Source organism: Lissotriton helveticus, chromosome 3_1, assembly GCF_964261635.1.
Source record: "Lissotriton helveticus chromosome 3_1, aLisHel1.1, whole genome shotgun sequence".
Classification (NCBI taxonomy): domain Eukaryota; kingdom Metazoa; phylum Chordata; class Amphibia; order Caudata; family Salamandridae; genus Lissotriton; species Lissotriton helveticus.
In genome coordinates, this window is record NC_136061.1 from 1,050,982,729 (window position 1) to 1,050,999,003 (window position 16,275).

The following is a 16,275-nucleotide window of genomic DNA, read 5'->3' on the forward strand; positions in this document are numbered from 1 at the left end:
AAGTTGTTGGTAATTACTGACTTCCTTTAAAAAATCACTTTTTTGTTTATTGTTCAGTGCCATGTGGCACACATTGATGCCCTTAAGGTATGTATGTGCGCCACATGTGCACACAATCACATTTCAGGGGTGCAACAGGGTGTCCTTTTTACACCCTGGCACCCTTGAAGTGCTCCCGCTATTAGCTATTCAGTAATACCGAATCGCTAATAGTGAATGTCTTCACATTCATTCCTATGGGCCTCCAACCCATAGAAATGAATGGGTAGGTATTCCTTATTACCGAATCTCAATTACCGATTTGGTAATAAGGAATATTAAGGATTCAGTATCTTTACCTACATAGGAAATACTAATTTCTTAGTAGCGAATCGGTTTAATTCGTTATTAAGAAATCGATATTTCATATTTACCTACATATGGCCCTAGGTTATCAAAGGCGGTGGAAGCAGCAACTGTAGGTGAGATAAGCGTATTTAAAGAGTATCCACAAAGAAATAGCTACTATTTCTAAGATTAACAAAATGGATAATAAATATGAATACTAAGGAGTAACAGATGTAACATAATATAAAAAAAACCTCACAATAGCACAGCAAGATAAAAGAGGGGGTAGCGAAGTAAAAGAGGAAGAAGGTAGGTTATAACTAAAACCCCAAGATTAAAAACAATATCATACAGGAGAGAGCAACATGAGAAAGTTAGGTTGTGTCAGTACCTAATGGCCCATGATGGTCCATTCATGGGAGAAAGTGACACATGAGGTTCTGCAATTCTCTTTTGAATGCTTCTTAGGATGAAGGTATCCTGCTGATCAGTGGAGTGTTATTGCCTTCTTAAGGGCTAGAATTTCAGAAAATCAATCTTAATTTAAGTACTGGGCAGATTTGTAGCTATAATTATTGCAGCATGTTCAGTTGCACCACTCCAAAGGGGTCATAGGGGCCCATGAAACCTCAGTCTTGTTGTTTTTTACTTCCCAGCCTGGAATCAGGGAAGCCTACTTTACTTGTTTTTATTAAGGTCCATGATGCTCTGGCCATGCCACTGAAGCCGAGTGAGTGGCAGCTGGTGAGTTTAAAATAAGCTGTTGTGGACTGTATGATGTTGCAGTAGGCATGTTGATCTTCTCAATAGCATCTACTGTTGTGTTTTGTGTTTGCTTCTGTCATCTCTGCCTCTTTCCTGCTTCCTGTCGCTACACGGTCAAATCCCTCTATGCATAATGCTTAGACCACACACCTTGGCCTTTGGTCAGGTCGTGATTTGCATTATTCCATTCATTGATTTGGATTCGGAAATTTCTTATTTCGTTATGTGGTACCATGAATCCATGACAAGCTTCAAGTCTGGGCACTGCAAACTCAGGGAAAGCTTCTCTGACCCATGCGCCTGCTTTAGTATGATCATAGTTCCGAAACCCTATCTGTGAATTTTGTATTAGGTGATGCATGGGTATTAAAAGCTAGCCGTGAGTTGGGCTTTCTCGAGAAAAATTGCAAGTGCTTTTCAGGATTCAAGCATCCTCAATATTTAAAATGACTCCCAATGTCTGTGCTGCTTATCTTGATACCACAGATTCTTGCTGTCATTTTAGGTGTCAGAGAACTGTGAAAAATGCATAGGATCCGCAAAGATTGTGACTCTTTATTTTTTCAATTTACTCCAAAGGGGGTCCATTGAGGGTGCCCTGCTATGACTTGGAAGTGAGAGTAAGCACACCCATACCCTTTTTTGGCCTGTTAACTTTTCTCCAGTTCACAGCACCATGTCCCCCCTTCTGAAATGCCGGCCGCAACAGAAATATTTCTCTTGTGCCTAGCTAATCACATCACTCAGATCAGCGATTCCAACTCTAAAACCACAAATCAGAAAGGGCCTGCGTTCTGAGTAAAGTTCTATATTCATGTCACGTTTGAAGCAAACATGTTCAGTGGTTTCGTCTGTCGGCATGTGCAAAATTTCCTGTGGGAGACATATATTTTCATTCCCCCTTAACTTTTTTTCCTGTACACAGATCCGTGCAAAAAGTTGGCATGTCTAACCTCAGCTGACTATGCCAAGCAGCAGGCAAATTGGGTGCTGGGGTGTCCATGGGGTGAAAAGTCATGGGCAAATTAAAAAAAAATATTTTAAGGGTATGTGCAACTGAGCCATAACTATACACTGTGTATGCATATACACAAACACACCCACAGTGGTGGGCGGCACTGTGTGGTTATAGTTAGGACTGAGTTTCCGTGGGAAGATCATTTTTTGTTTTGCTAATTTCTTTGGTGCTGTTTGTCAGATCTCCACAAAACCTTTGAAGAAAAGTGAATCCACCTCAGCTCCTCCTTTCTGCAAGGTTTTGGGCGATCATCAAGCCGGAGCCGAGAAAATGTGGGATCCCTAAACATTGTTTTCCCATTTTAATTATCATAGGAAATTTTGAGAGGCAATGCAGAAAAAATGGCTTAACAGAATTACACCAAATTTGACAGACAGTTAGAACTTTACTCAGAAAGCATGCTTTACTTTATTTGGTGTAAATTTGCTCAGTCATTGTCATAAAATGTGTGTTTAAATTGGCGCTTTTGATAGTCATGAAGGGGTTAAAATTACAGTGGTATCTGGATGATTAGACCCGTGGGAGTGCTACAGCTCAATAATTTTAAAAAATAGAGTGCTCTGATTGGCAGGAAGGAATTTTTTTCTTGTTGGTCATTTCAGTCCCGCTGGACCGCGCACTCCGGGCGAGAAAGCAAAAGACACACAATTGATGGACGGAATGCAGAACAAATCAAAACATTCACCCCCTGTCAAAAAATCTTGCTTATCAGGATTATTACCTTGGACACCTCCTCTATATAGAGGAAATGTCCTAATACGTATCCCCATGAAGATGTCCCTACATTAATCACTGTCTCCAAAAAGTGCAAGTAACAGCCTGGCTCACTTACGGGACACATTTCAAGAGCAGCATTGACACCCATGGTTATTGATTCATGCACATGCTCTAACCCTTTTATTATTTTTCTGAGGATAAAAATGAGGACAATACTACAACTTATGTTTTCATCTTTTTAATTCTATTGCCTTTATAAATTTTACAGATGGACAAAGAACAAAAAGGCGGCATAGAAGATGGTCCTGACCAATCAACATCCTCGCCACAAGCGAAACCCCCACTAAGAATAGACCAACAGCATGCTTATGTGCCGACAGAAGACACATTCAAAGACACAGCCACCCTTGTAAAGGAGGACTCTGATGTATAACCATAGCATCCATTAGGGAAGAAGTACAAAAAAAACATTTGCACATATTTTTGTAAAAAACAGATGAAATAAGAGGTTAACATTCCATGCTTTAAGATTCCTCTGACCCCATAGCGGAAGAGGCCTCTTGAAGCTATGCCTTGTGTTTAACAACTTACTCTATGCCAATCCTTGTGTTTATGAACAATGATCACTGTGTACTATATGTATATCTTTGCACTGAAGCTGTCTGAAAATAATGTTATAAATATATTGTATATTTGTAAATTTGTTAAAAAAATAATTATCTCGCTCTTGTTGCTGCTGACAAAAATGTTAGCAGGATTTGTGGTTGCCTCGGTAGGGGATGATAAAAATTTTCAACCTCAAAAAATGTGTGTTCTGTGTGTAATGTGGTAACTCAGTTACGGATACTTTGGAAGTCAAATCCTAACACACAAACACACACACAAAGAGGCCGCTAGGCCAACGGTAGGTCCTAGCCGCCCTGGTTCGTGTCCTCATCATACTCCTTTGCTCACTTTTGGACGGGTTAGGTGGAATGCAGCGCTAAGGTATTAGTTACAAGCTCAACTCAGGGGCGTAACAAAGGCCCCTGCAGCCCCTGCACTGCCGGGGCCCCCAAGCTCCAGGGGGCCCCCTCGGCACTGCACTCTGGCCAGAGAGCTCCTGATTGAGCCTGGAGGGGGGCCCTATTCGTACCGTGCAGGGAGGCCCCCTCAATTGCTGCAACTGGGGTATTGAAAGCTACAGAACAAGCTTGTGCATTAGCCCTCTGAGTAATCTTTATGATTAAAACTTGTGAACTCGTCATCAACTGTGTTTATTGATTGATTGAGTGATGTAAATGCAAGCCCCAAACATCCACTCAAATGGCATTGTGCGCTCTGCACAATCGCTTTTCACAGTTTATTGGTGACAGCGACGTTAATAACAGTGTCTTCTAGTGTTTTCCATCCAGTACATATATCTCAAACCCTAAGGATTCTAGGCCTTAATTAACCTTTGCTACTGTTCCTACACAATATGCTTTTGAATACACCTTCACATTAAAATGAATGTATTTTGTCTATGTGCTCTTGCCTTTCCTTTGCCTCGTCTCTATACAGGCACATTCTTAGATGATATATATATAAGTAAAGGAAGTTTTCTTATAATACATGGAATTATGCAATCCCGGGTATAAACGCCTGTCTCTTACATTGACAGGCAACAAGAACATGTTTATTTTTTTCACTAAGTAAATATTTATAGAAAAGTTAGAACCTTTCTGTATGTTTCTACACATTCTGCGCTACTGCAGCTTTTTCTAAAAAGCTGAGCTGTATTTAACCGTTTCTGATATATGTTTGCAACAACTATCTAACAGGTTTTTGATGTGTTTAATTTTGCACTAGAGGTTCTATTTTTATTTATCATGGTTGCAAACATGATCTTTCTTTCATATGAAAGGGCTACCCACTAAGGTTTTAAGTCATTAATGGAAAGATGATGGTGTGACCATATATTATACAGTCTAAAATACCCTCTGCCATACAAGATAAGGATATTGCAAGTCACCTCAGAGTTCTATAACCTTATAAATGAACTCAATCTTCCGCCTTGTTCCTCTATATGCTTATGGAACTCCTTGGTGACTTGCAATATCCTTATAATGTATGGCAGAGGGTACTTCATCCCTTATCTAATGCTATGTTTTGAGCCAGATGATGGTTATCCCGTGAAGCGCGCACTTTTGCATCACTTGCACAATAGACACTTTGATAGTTTGAATGGGATGCCTTACAAATGGAAACTATCTCATATAGCTTTGTAGGCCACCGTAGAGGGCTATAGCGGCCTTTAAAAGCCCTCTCTAGGAGGAGGAGCTTGGCGGGCATCCGAGATGGCCGCGTGAGCACAGCGCTCTCCGGGCCCTCGCCGCTCCCGGCATTTTATCCTGGCTGAATCCTGATTTCTTGCAAGAATTCGTGTGGGGGACGTTTGGCTGATTACCCTGGCACTTTTCAGAAATTGATTTGGATCTCATTTTCCTGAGATATGGTGCTCTGAACTTTTGGGCTCCGCCCTTGAGGTGCGCCCGGGACGGGGTGCGGTTCTGTAGCCGTCCTGCAATTGAACAACAACGGCAGGAGATCTGGCCTTGTGGGTCCCCCCTTCCTAAGTTTCGGTTTCGATTCTGTTCCGACTTGGGCCACGGGGGTGGATATCGTGTTGAGGCTGCGACTTGGAGGCAGATCGGCTGTTGGGCTTTCATGTGACCTATTTGCTGGCTCGGCGACCTCTACCCGAGTTGTGCCCCTTTTTAGTGTACTTTTGATCCTGTACTTTGGGTGTCGGGCCCGTCGAACCTGGTGGCTTGTCCTGTGACGCATCTTCAAAATGGCGGGCAGAGGGGACAGAGAGACGCGCAAGACGAAAACACCTCTGCGCGGAGCTCCAGTTCAATCAAATGTCATGGACCGTTATACCCATTCTAAGGGGTCCCCCGGAGCTGCCCTGCCTGGTTCCAGTATAGCGTCCGAACGAGTTTTGGAGGAGTCGGCGCAGCCCTCCCTACAGGATATCATGGGCGCCATCTCGGGTGTGAGGGAATCCATCGGCCTACAGTACGAGGCCTTGGCCCATAAACTTGACACCGTGGCTATTGAGGTGAATCTGATTCGTGCTGATCTTAGCAAGACGAATGAGAGGGTACAATCATTGGATATTAAATCGTCTAGCCTTACGAAGGACGTCTCAGAGCTCCAGACAGAGATCGGAAATCTCCGTCGGGGGAACGACTTCATGACCCGTCGCCTGGAGGATTTTGAAAATAGGGCGCGTCGCTGCAATGTTCGCTTGGTTGGTGTACCGGAGAACCCTGAACCCCACTCGGTGGATCTCCTGGTTGAGGATCTGGTCTTGAACCATCTGGCCCCTTCTGGTCTTACAAAATTTTTCACGGTGGAACGCGCACATCGTGTTCCAGGGGGCAAAGTCAAGCCGGGAGCCCCGCCGAGACCCATTGTAGCGAAGCTTTTTCATTATAGAGACCGGGACGCTATCCTGCAGGCCTCGCGGGTGAAGGGCCCGGTGGCCTTTGAGAATGCTACGGTGAACTTTTACCCGGACTTTTCTCAACAGGTTCAGAGACAACGTATGGAGTTTCGTGGTGCCAAGAAACGTCTTCGGGATCGGGGCCTACGTTACGCCATGCTCTTTCCCACCAGACTTCGGGTCGAATACAATGAGCGTACCCTTTTCTTTGATCGACCAGATGCTGTTAATGACTGGCTGGACTCATTGCCTGATCGTCCTCCTGGGACTGACTCCGCCGCTCACCCGGGTGGTGCCGAAGGTGGTGTGGAGATCTAACTGTTCGGTTCTTATGTCTTATTTTGTGTACACTATCAGGAGTGTTGGCCGGCGTCCCTCTACATTGTGATTATTCTGTCTTTCGTTTGTTATTTTTGTTCTTGCTGAGGTCGGGGGGAGGGTGGAACGGAGACCTTTCCTCCTCCGGGGACTTTGTGTAGTATAGAGGTTCTTGGGCGACAGGCACACTGCAGGTTGGGGTGGCTCTTTAGCTTTTTGCAGGGGTGCAGGGTGGGGGGTGTTTCTCTTCAGTTTGGGGGAGGGGGGTTGGGAAGTTTTTTCTTTTCTGTGTGTTGTTTTCAAGGCGAGTTGCTCCTGTGTTTGCTGCTGTTTCTGATGTCTAGCTCATGGACGAGGGGTCTTGGCTCGGGCGGTTGGGATGGGGGGTAGAGGGTTGAAATTTCTTTCCTGGAACGTTAATGGCCTGGGAGATCGTATTAAGCGCAGTGTTGTCTTAAAATGTATACGACGTTTGTCACCGGATATTGTTTTCCTGCAAGAAACCCATTTGATTGGTAATGTTTGTTATGCTATGAATAGATGGGGCTACCGCCTTGTGGCACACTCGGGGTTTACCTCCGGATCTAGGGGTGTGGGCATTCTTGTTCGAACTTCCCTCCCCCTGGCGATCGATGAGGTGATTCACGATGATCGTGGGAGATATACTGTCTTGGTGGGTAGATATGAAGGCCGCACCCTATCTCTCTTCAATGTTTATGTTCCCCCGGGTTTGCAGGCTTCTACTTTTACTGATTTGGGCCGTGTTTTGTTAGATCTCCCTGATAGTACTCTCTTTCTGGCCGGTGATTTTAACTCGGTGCTTTCCGGCCTTCACGATCGCCATCCCCCTAGAGATACCCCACAGGCTCAGCAGTGGTTGGGTGGGTTTCTAGATACCTTTGGCCTTGTGGACTGCTGGCGACTGTTGCATCCTACTCAGCTCCAATACACCTTCCATTCTGGGGCTCACGGCAGTCTGTCTCGGCTGGATTATTTCCTGATGCCCGCGGCCCAATCATCGGCGGTTCGTGAGATTTTACATTTGCCAAGGGGTATTTCTGATCACTCGCCGCTCTGGCTTCGTTTCGAGGTTGGGGTAGAAGCGGCGGGCCGAGTGGCTCCCATTAACCCTTGGTATCTTTCCTCCCCTGAGACTCGTACCCTCTTGCTCAAGTCCATGGATGCGTATTTCCTGGAAAACGAGGGGTCGGTCTCCTCGGCTGTGTCCCTGTGGGAAGCCTTTAAAACTGTGATTCGTGGACAGGCCCTTTCCTTGATTGTTGAGGCTAAGAAGGCTGGGAGGAGGGAGGTGGTGGACCTCGAGGGGGAGATCTCTGCTTTGGAGGACGAGTTAGAGTCTGGTGTCACGCCTGAGAAACTCCATGCCCTGGGTCTAAAACAGTTTGCATATAAATCCTTGGTCACTGACGCTGCGAAGGTGATGTTTCGTGAGCAACAGGGCAGATTGTATGACGTGGGTGACAAGGCGGGCAAACTCCTAGCGTGGTTGGACAAGAAAGAAAGGGTTAATCGTGTGGTGCCCGTGATTCAGTCTGCGAGTGGTGAGAATGTGACTGATCCGACTGCCATTGTTGATCGTTTTGCGGAATATTTCCGTGTGGTATATGCTCCCGTGTCTGTAAGGGATGTTGCAGACTCCCGCCTTCTACTGCGTGATATCACTTTGCCCTGTGTCACCGACTTGGACCGTATTGCTTTGGACTCCCCTTTTACGAATGATGAGATAGCCACTGCAGTTCGTTCGCTCCGTTCGGGCAAAGCATTGGGCCCGAACGGTTTGCCTATTGAGTTGTACAAGTTGCGCCCCGATAGGGTGGCGCCATATCTTCGCGCCATGTTTCTAGAATCTCGTGAGCGGAACATACTTCCTTATGATCAGCGTCTGGCGACAATCGTCGTCATCCCCAAAGAGGGTAAACCGCGTGACCTCTGTTCCTCGTATAGGCCCATATCCCTTTTAAATGTTGAACCTAAGGTGTTGGCTAAACTTTTGGCGACCCGTCTCCTTTCGGTTCTCGGGGATTTGGTCCATCCGGATCAGTCTGGCTTTATCCCGCATCGAAACACTGCTCTGAATTTACGTCGCCTCCACGGCGTGCTGGCGAGGGCGGGGCGTTTGACTGAACCGGCCATTTTGGCGTCCTTGGATGCCTCCATGGCCTTTGACACTGTGGAGTGGCCCTATTTATGGGCGACTCTTGAGAAATTCGGATTCGGGTGCGAGTTTATTAGCTGGGTTAGACTATTGTACGCGGAACCTCTGGCACAAGTTGTAGTGAACGGTAGAGTGTCGGCTCCCTTTTCCTTGGGCAGGGGTACCCGTCAGGGTTGCCCCTTGTCCCCTCTGTTGTTTGCGCTCGCTCTTGAACCGTTGGCGGCCTGGCTCCGTTGGGAACCATCCCTTAAAGGGATTCGTTGGGCCCCGGACTTCGAAGACCGTGTCTCGCTTTACGCGGACGACATCCTCTTGTATCTTACTTCCCCTCGCAAGTCTTTATCTGTTTTATTTGACGTTCTTGCGTCCTTTGGCGCTAACTCAGGCCTCGTCATCAACTGGGCTAAGTCCTGTGTCTACGTTTTATCTGGTATCTTGCCTCCGTTGCCGAGTAGACTTCCTCTTCAGGTGGTCCGGGATGGCTTCAAATACTTGGGGGTTTTTGTTACCTTGGACCCGTCCCTTCGTTTTGATCGTAATCTCCTCCCCCCGCTGCTTAGGCTCCGTTTGGACGTTGCCCGTTGGCGCAAACTTCCCTTGTCTCCCCTGGGTCAGGCTGCCCTGTTTAAGATGATGTCATTACCGCGGTTTCTCTACGCTCTCCAGAATTATTACGATCCTATCCCTAAGGCCTATTTTCGGGAGATTGAGAGCCTTCAGAGGCAACTTATTTGGGATGGGCGACCGCGCATTGCTCTCGCGAAACTTTCCATCCCATGGTATGATGGGGGCATGGCGCTCCCCGATGTTAAGAGATACTACTGGGCTTCCCATCTGTCCGCTATTAATCACGCTATGTTCTCGCCAGGTCGTAATCCGGCGTTTGAGATGGATAAACTTCAGCTTCCGGGAGGCGACTTTAACAGAGTGCTCTATTCTCGCTCCGCTGGGCGCCATCTTGTGGGGCCTACTTTGATTGCTTTGTCGGTGTGGCGTGCCGCGAATGTGAGCCTGGGCTGGGAGGATCGCTTGACGTTGGCGACGCCGCTTTATGCTTCAGAACGTCTGGGCGGTCTTTGGTCTTCTAAGGGTTTTGACCGTTGGGAATTGATTGGGATCTCTAAGGTGGGGGATGTGTACTCTAAGGGTTCTGTACGCCCGTTTCAGGCCCTTCAGGCTGACTACGGCCTGAGTAGTCGGGAATTCTTTCGTTATTTACAGGTCAGGCACGCTTTGGTTTCGGTATTTGCTCCTGGTGAGATTCCGCCTGACTCTTCCCCCCTTGAAGACCGTATCCTTGACGAACATCTTCCTGATAGCACTATCTCCCTGATCTATAAAAAGTTGATTAACAATCGGACTGACTTGTTGGCCCGACTTCGGGAACAATGGGTGGGAGATGGGTTGGAACTGGATGATGAGGATTGGCAGTCGGCCCTCTCCTCCCCGAAGGAGGTGGCTATCCCGGCTCGACTCCGTCTGGTCCAATTGAAGATCCTACATCGGGTGTACGTGACGGGGCCGCGACTGATGGTGATGGGCTTTTCCTCCGATGGATTGTGTAAGCGTGGATGTGGTTTGCGTGCTACTTTCCTGCATATTCTTTGGGAGTGCCCGATGGTGGCTGCTTATTGGGTGGCTGTGCTTGATCTGATGACTGTGGTGACAGGGATGTCCTTGCGTCCGGAACCTCGTCGCTGTCTTTTGAATGTTTGGGAGCCCACTGATTATTCGGTGGCACAGACTAGATGGGCCACCCTGGGCTATATGATTGCGAAGCGAGATATTGCGCAACACTGGGGGGCCTCCAGGCCCCCTGCCCTCTCGCAATGGGAGGATAACATGGATTGGTCCATGTTCCGTGAGAAAACCGTCTATGTGGCCAGGGGCAGACCCAGGGCATGGGTGAAGGTGTGGGGTCAATGGAATGAATACCGTGGCGACATTTGTACTCCTCCCCTTGTGGACACTATCGGGATTACCCTGTCTCCTTAGGCTGGCGTTCTCGGAACCTTCATATGGGGATTGAGCTGGTGTTTCCGGCTCCCCCCCCCCCTACTTCCTGATCTCTGCGCCCCTTAAACCCCCCCCCCCCCCCTCCGAACTCCTTGGTGCTTAGAATTTTGCTACTGCACTTCCGTTGCTGTCCCCCCCCTTGCGTCCCTTGGGCTGACCTTCAGTGATACACTCTCGCCTTTTTGTATGTTTGTTCTTTTATAAACATAAAACCTGTTTTTTTTTGCTCTGTATATTATGTGGAGTATTGCATTGTTGATTGACTGTTACCTCTGCGGGCATATATGATGTATGTCTACTCCTTTTTAGCGGCTGGCCCGTGTGGTTGTAGGCCCATCCTTGTACCTTCTTGCTTGCTCGAATAAAGGTTTTTAAAAAAAAAAAAAAAAAAAAAAAAAGCCCTCTCTAGCATTAGAGGCCTTTGTCAAAGGCGGGTGCCTTTAAGAATCAAATGGGCCTTTAACTTTAATGGCAGGTGTAGCCCAGCTACGGAGGGCTATAAAGGTATTAGATGATGGGGCAGAATGTTCAAATTAGTAAAACAAAGGCCTCACGGAGCCCGAGGGGGTTGAAATCCTCTTGTCTCCGAAGCCTTTGTTTATATCTGTTGCTGTGAATGTTCTACAGCTAACTGCGGTGTGCAGGGCCACGGCTGTTAGCTTTTGAGCATTCACAGTGAAAAGGGGCTGAAGTCAGCTTCTGGTTCTCTCTGGCTTCGCTGAACTGCTTTTTGTAGTTTAGCCAAGCCAGGGAGGCCCAGGAGCTGAGCAGCATTTCTCCGCCTTCCATCTGAAGCCCCAATGGGACTGAGCTACTGGAGGAGGTACGGTTGAAGGCTGTGTGTCCTCCTGCACGGCATCCGCCCTCCTTTTTCCTTTGCCTAATTAATATATTTTTGTGAGGCAGGGTAAAGAGAAAGGCAGATGCTGTGTATTAGAACATTGAAAGGTTGAGAGCAGCGGGCCTTTACCAGTTCATATAGGCCGCTGCTGCTCCATTGTCTTCAATGAAGCTCTCAACATTCCAATGTTCTAATTACAAATATATATTTGCAAAGTATATACTCACGTACACGTATACCTCAAAAAATACTTGTAGGTGGAGATTTCCTAAAATATGCATAATTTAGCACCATTTTCTGCCTCTGTATGACTGCATAAGAAACAAAATAAAGTCCACTTGTAATAGATGTATAACAAACTCTCTTCTGGTCGTTAACAAAAATTACTGATCAGCCCATTTTGTAAATACTCAAAGCATTCGCCTCTAGTGAGTGGTCAGATGAAGTTGGAACTAGTGAAAAAATATTTTGGCTGTTTTTATATTTTCTGATATAGTTTCACTATTTTTGCAACAATTTACACAGTTCCAATGCATTCCTTGCAGTTGTTAAAGATTTAATCTTCTTCTTATCCATTGGCACTTGGAACTCGATGAAGCTCCCTGTTTTACTTGTGACTGAATGATATATGGTGAGGTGACTTCAAAACAGTAGAGTGTTTCCAGGAACTCTCTACCTGCTCCACTCCAGCCATTCACTACTGCACATATCTTTTATCTTACAACTCCGAACCCGCAATTTAGCTACACAATGTTGCACTTGACTTTGGCTGGTATACACGGGCATACAACAAAAGTAACTACAATAGTCTGACACCATTTTATGGTGTGTTCTATTTTTCCCAGCTGTTTCTCCATTTCCAATTCTTTTCCCATTTCCCATTCTTGTACTGTTATCCTCTGTGGAGCTCAGGATAGAGGTATGCATGATGTATTGATCTAATCTGGATATCTGAAAGTGTCTGGCAGAAAGTGCTTCAAATGTAAAATAGTCACTTATTACAACGTGATACAGGCACTCTCATTTGCAGGACACATTCATTTAATGAGATGTAGTACCTGTTACTCATCACATTCTTGCTGTTCATCGTATTATAAAATTTCCTGAATCTCAGAGATACCCAAACCGACAGCCACACATTTCGACACACCCATAAGATGTATTTTCTGTATCATCTTTGCCATAGAACATTCGTTTTGCTCTTTCAGGGGCAGATTTACAAGCCCTTTGCAACACTTTTGCGCCGCCATTGCATCACAAAAGTGACGCAATGGCGGAGTAAACAATGCGGACAATTTACAACGTGACCATCAAGGGAGATGCGTCACGTTGTAAAGCCCTGCATCATATTATACCTGCGCAGGCGTGCAATGCCCATAGGGCTCAAAGGGCTTCATCCCCCCCCGTCATGTGTGTCAGCCCTGGCTCAGACAGCTTCCCAGGCACACACTTAGACAGTTTTTGAGCTGCTGTAGGCTGGCTGGTCTGGAGTCCGTCTTATTGCAGCCGTACCAAGTATTTCACAGGTCTTTAAAAGACCATTTACTTGTTAACGAGGCTATGATGTGTTTTTTCACCCCTTCTTAGAGCCCCTGCATCTCCACTCTGCCTATTGCTGGAAGAATTAGCCCCACAAAAATTGTATTTGTCCCCCCCCCTCCGAAATGAGGCTCCTGTTGCGCCTCTATACCTGCGTCAGGTATAATGTAAGCAGGTTGGGCAGTCCCACGCAGTAAAGCCTTGTAAAAGTGATGCAGTGAGATTTACAAGATTTTACTGTGCCACTTCTTTGACGCCACTGTGTCAAAACCTTACGAAGGGGTTAATGTTTCGTTCTTCAGGTAACAGAGAACTATGGCAAACACATTTACATTGATCGTTGTAATTTTATCGAAATGTAATCTGATCAGAGATGATAACTGGAAAAGTATGCTGCTTCATCTATTGAATACATGTAGTATTTTATCATATATTTATGAAACCATTTGTGGCTAATAATTCACTGGCAATTTGAAAAGATAGGCAACAAGATTATCTACTTCCAATGGTAATAAAAATCAATGGAGAGGCAACAGGTCTTACTTTTCCGGATGCAACCATTGTGATTGCTAGAGGGTGTTTCAGCTGGAACTAGTAGTGGGAAAGTGACTAAAGACTATGACAATGTGTTAATACACTGGTTACCAATCCATTCATTTTTAGGACTCTCTGGCAGTGCAGCTGTCTGCACGACCTATTGTTCTCAATGCCTTAAAATGTACACAGGGTGGGCTTTGGCTCCGCTTAAAGGACTTTTTCACCCATTCTATTGGTTGTTTAGTGTACTCTTCCGGCTCCCAAATGGCTTACTTTGAAATGTCCAAGGAACTATTTTACATATCTAAGTTACTCCGCATCAAAAATGTATTCATTTATTTCATAGAGGCATTGCATACAGAAATTCATTTGTTGTTTTATATTTTTACTGCAGCAGTTTTTTGTAAATGCTTTAGTCTGTGCTCGCAATGCAAGCCATGTGTATTGGCTATGCCAATGCTTCTTTTGGTCATCGTCACATTGTCATCCGTGTATTTACTTAGAATGTTGTGCTCAAGCATACATTGGCATTCAGTTCTGCATGCCAATTCTGATGGCTATTTTTCCATGCCACTGTCCTCATTGAATGCCAGGTTCCCATTAAATTCTCATTCTGTAAATCTGCTACGTCCAGAAGTCTGCATTAGGCCAGCCACGAAGGATAGTAACCATGCTGAAAGAATATGAAAAACCTGTCACTATCTGAGGTAGTGGTGGAGTCATGCACCCAAATCATGCTTTCTCCTCATAAGGTGTGTACATTGTTTTATGGCCTGCATCCAAAATATATGCTTCCAATATGGAAGCATATATGATGTTAATGTTGTTTTAACACCTGCATCCAAAATGTCTGCCTATTATATGAAAGCAGAGTACAGAGAGTGTTCTCTTTTATACCAGGAGACAATGAGCAGGAGACAGCAGGGCCTCATTTATGAGGCTATGCGTCACTTTTACGCCGCCGGTGCGTCACTTTTTGTGACGCACCAGTGGCGTAAAAAATGCGCCTTGTTGAGCCATATTTACAAAGTGACGCATCTAGGTAGATGCGTCACTTTGTAAACCCCTGCGCCACATTATACCTGCGCCAGGTATAATGTATGCAAGGGGGGCGTATTGACGCAAGGAAGGGTCGTAGAAGCGACACAGTGAAATCTATGAGATTTCACCACGTCACTTTTAGGACACCGTTGCGTCAAAATCTTGCGCCTGCCTCACAGCAGGCATAAGACTGATGCATGCCCTTTCACATGGGGCTTGCCCCATGTGAAAGGGAGCATTGCTGGAGTTGAGTCACACTCCAGCAATGCGTCACTTTTGCGCTTACAGATACATCAGAAATAATGACGTATCTGTAACTCCTTGCGACATGATGCGTCATACATTAAATATGACGCATCAGGAATGTCGTAAGGAGCGCGCACTGAGAAGTGACGCATCGCTGCTTTCACGCAGCAACGCGTCATTTCTCATAAATGAGGCCCAGCAGTGCTTATGTTTTTGAAGAATACGTTCTGGGGCCCAGTTGTTTCTCAGAAGCCTGTTGGCACCACTGGCCAAGCCCAGGGTTTGTAAATACTAAGTCTGTAAAGTCTTGATCTAAACTCATCCTCCTTTCTCCAACCAACACCCTGTCACTGCCACTCTATCTCACTCTTGCAAGTTGTTTTTCATGCCTACTTTCAACCGTTGCCACTGTGGTTCCATCCTTTTCTTACTTCTCCTTCCCCCCTTTGCTTCTTTTCTCTCCTTTGTTCTGGGTGAAAGTTTGATATTAAAAATAGGTGCTGGTCCCTAAAAAATAGTGCTTATGGGTTCCACCTACAATCACCAGCTCAAATGAAGCACTCAGAGCCAGTGACTGGTTGCCCACTGTCACATACAGTCACCATCTCTCCTTGGCTCAACTCACCATCCTTTGTGATAGACAGCATCACGCATGGCCACAAAGTTCCACTAATATTTTATTCAGCTGCGAGTCATGCCGTAGAACTCTGTCTTGCAGATACTTGCCTACACGTGTTCAGTGTGATTCAGCCACACACAGAAAGGTCACAACTGACATGGGATAGAAGATGTAGAGCTGAAGAATAGAAAAATCGAAATGGGACAGAGAGGAACCCCAAAATGAAATTAAACACAAGCAAAATGAAGGAGCACAAGGTGAAATAAATAGGAAAGGAGGAGCAACATAATAAACATGGAAACCAGCTGAAACATAAAGCCTGGGAGGTAGCTTCAGGGGGATGTTTGTAGTGCGGCATCCCTCCAAAAAGCATTCTTAGCCTTGTAATTGGGTTTGGGGGCCCTGAGTTGGGTCTGCTATGACTGTTGGTTTTACTCATCATTCTTATTTCACAAAGAGGTTTTAACTTATTCATTTTTGGGGGTCAGGAATTTAAATATATATAGTGAACGGCTTACTAACAAGTAGAAACTTTGCACCCATAAAAGTACTCATTGAACAGATGCAAATGTATTACTTTTTAGAATTCACAAATATTGGCAGTAATAGGATTGGAAATCTGTGCAAGTCCCAGGTTTCTATG

At 45.7% G+C, this 16,275-nt stretch overlaps 1 protein-coding gene across 1 annotated transcript in view; it reads left to right on the forward strand.

Moving 5' to 3' along the window:
• LRP2 (LDL receptor related protein 2) overlaps window positions 1-3,622 on the forward strand; it is a 342,167-nt gene extending 338,545 nt beyond the window's left edge. The window contains exon 79 of the mRNA XM_078681616.1: window positions 3,096-3,622. Within this exon, the coding sequence (XP_078537742.1) occupies window positions 3,096-3,260 (165 nt within the window). The 3' untranslated portion in view covers window positions 3,261-3,622. The remainder of the gene's footprint in view (window positions 1-3,095) is intronic.
• Window positions 3,623-16,275: the final 12,653 nt, after the last annotated feature.